Here is an 11,693-nt window from a genome sequence, read left to right as displayed (position 1 = left end):
GCCAGTGCAGAACAGGATTAAGTACCAGTGAGATGTTACTGCACACCCTCGAGTGATTCAGATTCTACAGGGTTGAGCGATAGGAAAAGCAGCCGATGAGCAAGAGCAGCTGATTGCCGCATCGGCATTAGTCCTCCATTCCATGTTTGATTCTTTTATTTTTGCCTGTTTACTAAGAATTACAGTGACTATTCTAGCATAGTTCCCTCAGTTTTCTTCCTCTCTCCCCTTGGAATTAGTTAAAAATTTCTCTCTTTCTGGAAAGCTTCTTGAGACGCAGGGTTTGCAGTGCGTCACCAAACTCGACACTTCTTAGCAGGATCCATGTAGTTTGTCTCAGTGCATGAAAAGGCTTCTGAAAACTCCGGAGAGTTTTGCAATGATCCGATGACCCTTTAAAACAAAACCACAACATTGTCACCGCTGCCTGTCACTTTGTGTAAAACAAACCAGAAAACACACATTCTGTAACTTTCTTTTTTGCGTCACCTCCAAATTCTGTGGGAAACGCTGGTAATTTCTGAGCTCGGACTATTCCGTTTCACCTCAGGCAGTGGCTGTGTTCTCTCTTTTTGGGGCCCCAAAAGGCAGGACCTGTCCCTTCTCCCTTACTGGCTCTCACAAAACTTCTATTTATTGCACTAGGAACGTGCTTCTTGCTTGTCATTAGTTTCCACAGATTTTTTTCAGCTATGTTTTGCTGACATGTTTCTTGGTAAAGGGAAACAAGCCCCTGAGGTAGAGGACTGTGGTGTCACTTCCCAGCAAATGTTCGTGTACATGTTTATGCCGATGGGGTTTTAACTAAGCTCATGCTGCTGCTCTGGGCATTCTGCACCAATGTTCCGGTGAAGGAGTCTCCTGGAGAAACGACTCGTACAAAGAACAGCTTTCAAGTGAGTGTGAGGACGTGCCAGCTAAAGCAGTTTCTGTATGTGGGATTGTGAACATATGTGGATATATCTGCTTGGAGTTGTTCCTTCCTTCAGGAATGGGAATACAGCTTGCACGGACCTATGCAGGAGAACAGCAGCAGCTTCAAATATCAATATGTACTGGTGCACATTGATTGTGGACCAGGAAGTATTTGAAGAACTGCTCCTTTGAGTAACTCGTGATTATTCTGTGAGTAATCGTAATAATTAGATTCAACAGCACCAGGCAGTGTCCACAGAAGTTGTGGTGAAGTTCCACAGCTCACATCTGCAACCGTTCGATGGCCTCTACAGCTGCAAAGCAAGACTGGTCACTGGCTGGTGTGGGAGCCAGCAGCGCCACGGGAGAGCGCACATTAAAAAACGATGACCCAAAAGTCATGTATTTACGGGATCTAGCAGGGCGTCACTACAACTGCTACAATGGGATTTTGCCAGAAACAGAGCAAAGAGTATTTTGGTGTAATAAAACTCTCCTGACACTTGTTGCTACAAACAGATAAAACAGCAGTGGGATAAGAATCCTGCGGCGTTTACTGATGTGCCCAGAACTACAGGGTTGTGGTACATAAGCAGGGCTTGACCTGTAGCTGTTATTGTACTCACTGTACCACTGGGGTACAGATTCTCTTTCACCTGCTTTTGACAATTACCTGATCTTAGGCATCTTTCTGTTAGCTTCTTATTTTTCTAGTAGATGACAGATTGTACCTGTCCAGTACTCAGAGTTGTCAGCCCATAAGCTGAAATTGTGCTATGCAATTGACAGTTTTTATGCTGAGCTACCTGTCCTACCTGTACAAGGAAACAGCCTGCAGTCAGTGTTGAAACAACCGACCAACAAAAACCCCACCTCCCCAAATAAAGAGCACGGTAGGAGCCATGTTGGCATTGAAAGGATGTGTCATTAGGCAGTCATCTGTGGGTGTCTCGTGTACTGAAATGCTTTCTATTGTAGAGCTTTTAGGGGGGCCTCACCCTGAAAATTACTTCACATTCTCAAAATGTTGGTGTGGCTTCTCATTAATACTTGTGTCATTTCATATGAAGTTTACAGCCTTTCATACTGATGTAAAACCAGCACAATACACGATGTAATATATCCAAGAGATACACAAAAACAATTATACAAAGATGCTGAACTAGTGAACTTAAAGGACTGGTGAGTCATGCCCATTAGGTATGCAAGGAGCGGGCACAGAGCTCGTTAGCATGGGGACCAGACTGGGCTGATTGTAGGACCTGATGCATAAACTGCCTGCGGGAGAGATCTGCAGATAGCACAGAAACCACCCACAGTGAAATGCCAGTCAAGCGGCAGTTGAAGGAACAGTCCCTGCTTTCACTAAATATTTGAGCATGTGGGATAAACAAAATAAGTCTTTGGGGAAAAGCCGCTGAAAGAAGGATACTGGAATTAATGTACTGCATTGTGTCCAGCTATTGTGTACGTAAATCCCGGAGATGACACAACCTTTCAAAGCTAATGGAGATGTTGTGATATCTGCATTACTACTTGATCTCATGGCATTTGACCAAACAGATTTAGTAGAGCAAAACTGTTGTTAAACTACTGATGAATAGGTTGCTCTGACTGATGATAGAAAGGACAGATCCTAGTCTGGCCCAAAGGCTCTGACCCCGAGCAGCCTAGGCGCTGCAGGACTCTGCTGAATTGAAGCCCACCTGTTCTTGGGAAGGCTGAGTACGCAAAGCAGAAAATACCAAATTGTTTAACAGCTACAATGTCTTTCTAGCTCTAAATGGCACAGAGTTCCTCACTCTAATGATAGAAATTTCTCTGTCATGTCAGTATTGCTGTTTAAAAGGACCTGAATGCTTCTCCACCACAGATTAACTGGAGATTTTACCAGTGACTTTAGTGGAGGACAAACTCCATGCACAGCCTTTGGTCTTCAGGACAACCCTGGCAGGAGCTGTTGCAGGAACCAGGGGACTTCTGGAGAGCACTGGATTCCAGACACAGTTGGTGGGACTCCGCTGCACCAGCCCCACATGTTTGGTGACAGCCAGGTGATGGCGTTTGTGGCCTGAGAACACGACTGTTGAGAGGTGCTCAGTGCTGTGGACACAATTCAGCTGTATGGCTCAGGAGCAAGGACAACTCCCTCTGTCCTGTTCTGTCTGAGGAGCTTCCTGGGAGGTCTGAGGCTATTGTGTGAGCACAGAGGGCTGGAGAGACTGTCTGTCTGTCTGTCTCTCAGCCACCTTGTGTGCTCTGCCAATATCTGTGTATGTGCCTGAATCAACCCTGTAAGTGCAGCCTGGCCTTTTGTGTAGAGTTGTTGAAGTTCTGCCGCTAAGAGCCGCGTTGCACGCAGGTTTGCACCGACGATGACTGTACGTGCTGACCTGAATTTGCCTGGGCTGTGCACGTCGGTTTTGATGGAGTTCACGGCATACTCTGGTCTGTATGTTCCACACCATATCTGCACAGAGAGCAAAGAAGAGCATTTGTTAGCACTGAGATTGTCCAGGAGGAGACCTGCTGTCATTTCACTGTGAAATACTGAATGTGATAAGAATACATTTCACATGAGAACATACAGAAAAAATGTATATTTTATTTTTTTTAAAGTATACTGTTGTCCTCAGACAAAGGCACTTGGGCACAAGAAACTGTCTGCCAGACTTAGTTGTGGCTGAATTAATTTGTTTAGAGAAGATACAAAATACCCAACAAGACTTTATTTTGCGCAGTGTGCAGCGAGCGCTGCTGGGCGGAGCAGCTCTGCCGGCTCCCAGGGAAACTGCAGGTCAGCCAGCGCTTTCTGACCTGCTGCTACACTGGAACTTCAAGGGATTTTCAAAGCCCTGGGTCAAGCAGTACAGAATACCTGTGCAAAGTTCAGGAAAAACAGCTGCTTATGGTTCATTTCAAGACCAGGAAGAAGTTTTTCTTTTCCATGCTTCTTCACAAAGTTTTCGTAGGCCTGTAGGGAATATTGGAATATATTGGAGTGAATGGTAAGAGAAATAGGCTTAAAGAAGGCAGTTTATTGTAGCAAAAAGAAGTCAAGGTTAATGGAATAATTTCAGTAAGATGGGTATACCCAGATAACATTTTTGCATAACTGTGCTTACAGGGGAGGACATTAAGAATGCAAAGGAGGACAGTTGTGTTCTAAATACAGTAGCTACAGAGAGTTAGTAATGTTCTTCAGCAAGCTTTGTAATAATTAATGTGTTAAATTCCATTGGTCTGTTACGTATTTACCTAGCAAATCCTTTCTCAGGGTTAATTAATGACTGCATAAAACGAGGTGAGTCTGTGCTAAAAAAGAGAGTATGTCCTATAGTTGAACTGACTGGTGTTGTCAGCCACAAATGAGCTCCGAGACAATCGGGCTGATCGAAGAATTCATTGCCCCCATTTATTCATCTCCCTCTTTTCCTTCCTCTTTCCATTAGACTCGAGAGGTGTGGGGCAAAAAGCTTCAGCTGTGGCAAAACCATCACTTTGCTTCTACAGAACACTCGTACTTTTTGGCCTGTTTACAGTTTGTTTTTCTCTCCAGTGTTTGTCACATAAATATACTTGATCGGGTTTTTTTTGCCAGCTATTGGGTTAGAGTCTAAAACAACACACTTCTGGTAAGATACGCTTTCCTGTATACAATGCAGAGTTCCAGGACCCAGTTTTACTAGCACAAAACTGATTCTGCGAGGCGAAGAAATAAATTCTATCAATTATCTAACGTTGCATTACGAAAATGAGGTGTTTTTAATTTGTTGTTGTTCTTTTTTCTTTCTTTTTTAAAAAACAAATAGCAGAAGACTTTAAAACCTTTCCATAGTAAGAACAGCTGCTTTCATGTGTCTTATGAAGACTGTATGGCAAAGAGTGTTTTGTTAATACGTCGTTACTGCTAAAGAGATGCTGGCAAATTGGAGAAACGCTCTGACTGCAGCCGGTGCAGCTGCTGCAGGGGTGAAGCTGCCAGCTGCACGGGGGCAGGTTTGGGAGGAGCGGATACCAGGTCTGCTGAAAGGCTCTGCAGGTTTCAGTGGGTAAGAAGCTGAACGAGAGCCAGCAGTGCCCAGCACTGCAGAAAGGGCCAGTGTCATACTGGCATGTATAAATAGGAGTGCCTTGTGTAGGATACACCAGTAATCCTTCTGCTCGGCACTGGGCAGGTCTCAGCGGGGGCACGCTGTCCAGTTTTGGGCACTGCACTCCAAAAAGATGTGGACCAACTGGAGAGAGTCCAGGAGAAAGCAGCAAGAACGAGCAGAGGTCTAGCAAACATGACCTATGAGGAAAGATTGAAAGAATTGGGTTTGTTTAGTCTAAAGAAGAGAAGTCTGAGCCTTCAAGTATGTAACAGTCCTCAAATACAGCAAAGGTCTCAGAAGAGAGAGGAACAGCTTGCTCAGTTTGCACTGGTGAGAGCAGACGTGGTGGCACTGGAGCTGCAGCAAGGAGGCGGCAGAACTTCTCCTTCCGCGTGGTTGAACCACGCAGAAACGGTCGATCCTACCTGCCAGGAGGAGAGGGCAGGGGTAGGTGACCTCTCAAGATGCCTTTTGGACCTTTTAATACTATTTCTATAATGTTATAATATTAATAATTGAGTATCTAATTCTTTTTGGTAATACTTCTGACCTTCTAACTTTTCTCTGGTTACTGTAGTTCCTTTCAGAAAGAGAACCAACCCCCTTTCACAGGTTTGTACTGTGTTTTTTTTAAATGCACAAATGTTCCAGTAATTGAACATTAGACTAGTGTGCCATGCTGACACCTGTTTTAGGCTTCCAAGAATTGACTTTGCCCTCAAGTCATGTGTTTGTAGTGAAGCGCTGGTGATGGTTTGTTTGCAGAAGCCGTGATGATGATGTTGAGAAGTGTGAGATGACCCGTCAGGATGCTGAGGACAAACAGCGCTCCAGTTGCCAGGGCTTGAATGTTTTGCTGTGGCCCAAGGTGTTGAGGGAAGGAGAGCAGGATTGTGTTATTAAGGCCTGCAACCATCAGGTTTGGAAGTAACAAGAGGAGGTCACAGAGAAGCTGACTTGCTTCTCACATCCCAACCCACATTCTTTTACTTTCAGTCTGAAAGTTGGCCAATCTAAGGAAAAAAGTAACTATTTCCAGAAGAGAACAGAAGGAAAGGCAAAAAGCATGCAAGGTCCCATGGAAGGCTTGGCACAAGGAGCCCAGATGTCACGGACATCTTTGGATACCTGTCCAGGGGACCCAAGTCACTTGTACAAGATGATATTTTGAGCAGTGAACAGTGTTCCGTGTAGGGAGAGACTGTTCATGGGTAGAGCTCAGAAGAAGTTAATTCTCTCCCTCCTTCCTGGCATGAAGAAGCCGGTGCAGCCGGCAGACAGGCAGCCGGCGGCATCGGCCTCTGGGGAGGTGGAGCTCAAGTGTGCTTTGGTGTGTACTTTCATTCTACAAATTCTCTAGTCACAAAAGGGAAAAAAAATTAAAAAAATAGAAGTCAGCTGAAAAAGAGTGCTCTAGGTACTGAGAGTTTGTGCCCTGAAATAAGAAGGCGAAAGAAATAGAGCAGCTGGTCAGTGGTTTTGTATCATGCCTTGGTGCCGCAGGAGGTGGGATCCTGTCCTTAACACAAAAGTGTTTTTTCTTCTTCAAAGGTTCTGAAAGGAATTTTCTTAATCTACGATGGTTTCAGCTAAAATATAAAAAGGGATACTTCTTACCTTATATGCTTGTCTAACACCCCCATTATCAGCAATGTTTTCTCCTAGCGTGTTGATTCCACTCAGCTGTAAAAAAGAAAGGAAAAGTATACGTTTTGGAAAAGAAAAGCCTAATCAGGACCTTGGTGTGGTTTCTGTGTGTGTTTTTCACTTTTTAAAGACAAGAATTCCCTTAAAACGTGAAGCTTCATCAGAAGATGATGTTAACATCTCTGAACAGTCTTTGCCTCCCTTGTCTCAAAACCCACGCAGGTCCCATTGTTTGCCCCATTCCCTACGTTGGTAGTTCCAAAGGCACAGGACATACATGCTGGCCCCCTGCTAGGTCCCACGAGAAGTTTCCGTACTGGTACACCATGCACTGGGATAGCTCCTTAAAATTGCGTGCTGATTCTTCAGTCCACCAGTCTACAAGGTCTCCGTTCTCATTAAAATTTCTGCCTGTAATAATACGTTAACAGAAGTCAGTATACAGAAGAGGTTTCTGATGCAGTAAGTGGGGTAGCGAGTACGTATAATCACTCATGAAGAAGAATGTCAGTAACGAGGCAGTCAGACAGATGATGCTCGCTTTTTGTTCTTCCTAGGAGGGCTATATTTCAGCAGAGAAGGAAAACAAACTAATTGAGGCTGCACAGGGAGATGGGCTTAAGGCTCTCTGAGGAAGCATGGTGACTCGGGGCTGGGATGCTCATTGCGCGGGTGGGCAGGTGTGAGAGCGAGACCCGCACCAGCCTAGTGATACCCCCTGGGCATGGTTCGGTGTGGTTTATGATGGATGTTGATGTAACCTTTGGGAAACACAACTGACCAGCAGCTCTGTTAAAGCACTCGTGTGCCGCGGGCTGTTGCTGCAGCCCAGCAGCTACAGGAGGGTCTGTGGGACTCTTTGGATCTTGCTTTTGAAGGTCATCATGAGGAACAATACTGCAAAGCCTCAGAAACCCAGATTTGGTCTTATATATGGAAACTTCATCTTAATTTAATCTACTCTCTGGAATGATTAAGCACCAAAGCATGTAAAACATTCTGTGCATTGTATGTTTTGAAACTAGAGACTCGGTGCCTTACCATTGTCATCAAATCCGTGTGTGATTTCGTGACCGATGACCATGCCAATGCCACCGTAATTCAGAGATTTGGGCTGGGATGCACTGAAGAAAGGGGGCTGCAAAATGCCAGCAGGGAAGACTGCAAAAAAAACCCACAACACAATTAAGATAGTGCCTCATTAGCCTGTGTACGCAGTGTGAACAGACCATGCTTTATGGGCTTCAGCCAAAGTCAGGCTGGTTCCTTGGCTTTACCAGCAACAAGTCACATGCCACGTGGCACTGACTGAGGGACAGCAGGGACAGATCAGCAGGACTGTTCCCCTGGTACTGTGATCCCTGCTTGTCCCTTACAAAAGAAAGGCTGGAGCCACCAAATGTATTTGGTCACAAGCCTCTGTCCTTATTCTGCACAGAGGCAATTCAAAAACATGAACGAAACCTGATTTTGCTGCACTGAGGCCCTTCTGCAACCCCATAACATTAAAATAATTCCATTTCTTGATTTTAAAAATACATACACATACATAAATAATTTGGGCAGTTAGCAAACCTTACCGATCTGATTTCTACTTGCTGAATAAAAGGCATTGACAACAGCAGCTCCACTTATCCACCTAGTAACAACAAAGGAATAGATATTAGAATTTGAGTTGTTAATGGCAGAGGTGCTGATCACACTGAAACAGCAGCGCAGAACCACTGCGGTGGGAGGTAACACATTGCCCAGAGCCGTTCCACACTCAGCCTCCGAGCCGGACCCTCCAATCATTTAGTCATTTTAGGAGCCCTTTCCCTTCATTATCCAAATGGATGAACAACAATACTTTGGTTTTGTTTCTGTTTTTGCTCATACTGCAAAATCGTACTGGCAAGTCTTCCCGTATAAAGAAACTGGAACACAGAAGCTGAGGTTATAATGGTATCTAAACATTTGGGGATAATGGAACTTTTAAAAGACTGTTTACTAAAAGGATTTCTGTGTCACTTGCCATCTGCCCAGCTGTCATCTCCAATACTAGTACATTCCGGATATCCAGTTAGAAACTCTTATTTTTTCTGTCACACAATTTTTGAGGAATGAAGGTACGTGCAGAGATCATGATGAGCTCTGTGGCAGCCATGGCTATGGTTCCATTTCAGCAACACCTGCTGTCCTTGATGAAGGCTCTCAGCGTTACCTTTGTGTCCATCTTGACACACGGGAAATAATGAGTTTTGGTAATGAGTTTTGACTCTTTTTTTGTAGTTGACAGTTTTACTGGCTCTCAGCAGTGATCACCTAATGCAGTTCTTAGACCTGCAGGCAGGGCGCATGTTTCGGTACGGTTCATTACTGTACACTTAGTAACAGGTCAGAAAATATGGCAGAGAAAATGAGACAATAGTTCTACCAAAAAAATAGCAGGGCCTTAGAGCTGAGGGTGTATTTCCATGCTCTCTGAATGAAACTAATTTCTAGGATAAATTATGTATTTGATAACTGTATTGTACATGCCAATTGTAAGCAATGCAAAGTATTGCAGCAGTTTCTATTGCTTAAGTGAAAAGTAATTTGCAGAATTAATTATAACAATCAGAGCATAACCAGTTGTGGTTGATGCTTCCAGGCTCACTTGGAATGCAGCAAAACTTCCGGCAGTGACTTGTTAACTCTCAGGCTTGTGAGAACAAGCTCGGAGTTGTGTTCAGTTAGGCTGAAGTGACTGAACAAGCCAAGCACAGCTTGAAGATAGAACAGAACTGAGGCGGCTATTAGGTGGAATATAAACTTTCACTTAATGATACGTAAATAAACAACAGCAAAAGCAACAGTCGGAACTCTTTATCCACAATAATAACTATAGTTGTGAAAATCTCTGACACGGTTTTGGAAAATTCGCAGTGGTGATTGCAGAGGTGTGAGGCACAAACTTCATCTGATGGTGACTGACTGGGAAGAGTCTGAATGGCTGCAGGTTTTGATTTGTTTTTCTTAAAAAAGAAGTCTGGAACAGCCCTATGAAAATGATAAAGTAATTAAAAATAGAAAGATGGTATCATAGAATGACTTGGGTTAAAAGGACCTTTGGAAGTGATACGGCCCCATGTGAAGCTGAATAGGTCAGGTTGCTTGGAGGCTTGTGACTCAGGAGTTGAGTATCTCCGAGGGTGGGCTCTGGAGATCTCACAGCCTCTCTGGCTCTTGGGTTACCTCCCGCACACTCAAAAGCGTTTCCTGGCATGGAGTCAGAATTTTGCGTGTTCTGACTTGTGTCCCACTTGTCCTGTGGCTGTGTGTCCAGGAAGAGTCCGGCTCCTCTGCATCGCCTCCCGCCTGGCAGTTAAAGGCACCAATACAACCTCCCCTTAGCCTTGTCTTTTTTAGCTGTACAAATCTCCTGGACATAAAGGCAGCTCTGCAGCCCTTGTTCCAATGAGGTGTCTTGCCAAGCGAGCCTGGCTGACAGTGCCCACAGTCCGGGTTCCCGCTGGGCTGGAGCTGCGGCGCAGCTGGGGAACCTGCCAGCTCAGTCTCTGCTGCCTCCGCGTTCCACATTCGTAACTTCCAAGCAGCAGGACATTTCTGCAGTAAATGCCTGCTCATCCTCATTTAATCAAGCTTTCCTTGGCTCAGCGAAATTCAGGGATGAAATTCATCCTTCAGATGAACTTAATTAAAAATCTCTTCTCCAGGAGTCCACTTAATCCCCTCCAGGAGCCAAGGGACCACACTAGACCTGCTCCAGAACACTTCACCTTCTACACCGTCCCTCACTTCCTTTGTCCTACTTGCTAATGTAGGTCCAGCCGTGGAGAAATGAGCAATGCTCTCATACCTGCCCCGTTCACGGAGGAAACAGTGCAGAAAGAAGGTCGTTCAAGCATTAGATAATCACTGATTACCCTCCAACCACGTACATCCTCCTCTGCAAATGAATGAAAGACTATCTACAGTATTTTTAAATACTTACTCCTCTTTGTCCACCTTTTCTCTAAGCTTCTTCAACCTTTTCTTCTGGGTAAATACTAGATTTTGAATAATGTTTTCAAAATATTCTTGTTCTTTGTAGTTCAACTAAAAAAAAGGGGAAAAGTGGCAGTGTTATTAATTTGCGATAAAAAGAGATGGATCTGGAAAATCTAGTCTTAAGCATGATAAGCTTAGCAACGCATTTTTAAGAGTATTTTCTGATCTGCGATTGGAACTTGGTTTGCAGTGCTCTGCTACATCACAGACTTGGTTTTGTAGCTGGATATATATGTTACTGGCTGTATAATTTGTTCCAGTGCTCTTTATTCCCCCTCTCTATACATATTGAGTGGAGTTTAGCATGGTTTTGACTCAACCTGTAGGAGTTCCCATTTGGAACGAGTAGCTACCAGGCTGGGAAGCTGCAGTTCCACCTTAGACAGAACACACGAGAAAGGCTCCAGGGGCCTTCTGAAAAGCATACTTGGGGTATTTGGCTGCATTTTGACTTTTAAGACGTGTTCTCCCTGAAACGTGCGTGTGTACTAAATACGTGAATAGAGTTCCTTTTACAAATGATGCTACAAAGTAGAATACTGAGGTCACGTTTTGCAGTGAAAAGCTCAGATGCAGTTTAAATTCCATGCGTAGCTCAGTGTCACACCTCAGGGGCTAATGCCAATCCGTAAATAGGTGCCATTACCGCGTTATGCAAACCTGCAGCCAGTGTTTTGACAGTCAGTGGCACACTTAGAAATACTGGACTGTTCTGTTCTAGCATAATTCCTCTAGAATGTATACATTCCCTTGGAATACCATCAGATTCTTATCACTGTCTGTACCGGCTCAGGTGTCCTTAATACATCTGTGTTCACAGCTGTGCATGCAAGCACTGAACAGGTACTCTGGTGTGGGCACTCACCTCCTGGTACTCGTTGTTCAGCTTCATGTCGTCGCTCACGATCTCGTCCGGGTAACCGATCCGCTCTCTGATTGCCGTCGCCTACGCACGAGATCATTTGATATCCATAGCAAATCCAGCCATGTTTGTAAATCAAT

The 11,693-nt window shown here is 44.5% G+C and overlaps 1 protein-coding gene across 1 annotated transcript in view; it reads right to left on the bottom strand.

Moving 5' to 3' along the window:
• Positions 1-293: 293 nt before the first annotated feature.
• Positions 294-11,693, bottom strand: part of MME (membrane metalloendopeptidase) — a gene marked incomplete at both ends in the record, with an annotated part of 29,151 nt that continues 17,751 nt past the window's right edge. The window contains 9 exons of the mRNA XM_080349621.1: positions 294-393; positions 3,309-3,385; positions 3,794-3,889; positions 6,630-6,695; positions 6,937-7,070; positions 7,701-7,820; positions 8,240-8,298; positions 10,636-10,739; positions 11,557-11,637. Coding sequence (XP_080205747.1) covers positions 294-393; positions 3,309-3,385; positions 3,794-3,889; positions 6,630-6,695; positions 6,937-7,070; positions 7,701-7,820; positions 8,240-8,298; positions 10,636-10,739; positions 11,557-11,637 — 837 coding nt within the window. The remainder of the gene's footprint in view (positions 394-3,308; positions 3,386-3,793; positions 3,890-6,629; positions 6,696-6,936; positions 7,071-7,700; positions 7,821-8,239; positions 8,299-10,635; positions 10,740-11,556; positions 11,638-11,693) is intronic.

This window comes from Nesoenas mayeri (assembly GCF_963082525.1).
Source record: "Nesoenas mayeri genome assembly, chromosome: 9".
Classification (NCBI taxonomy): domain Eukaryota; kingdom Metazoa; phylum Chordata; class Aves; order Columbiformes; family Columbidae; genus Nesoenas; species Nesoenas mayeri.
This window is presented reverse-complemented; position numbering and strand designations above follow the sequence as displayed.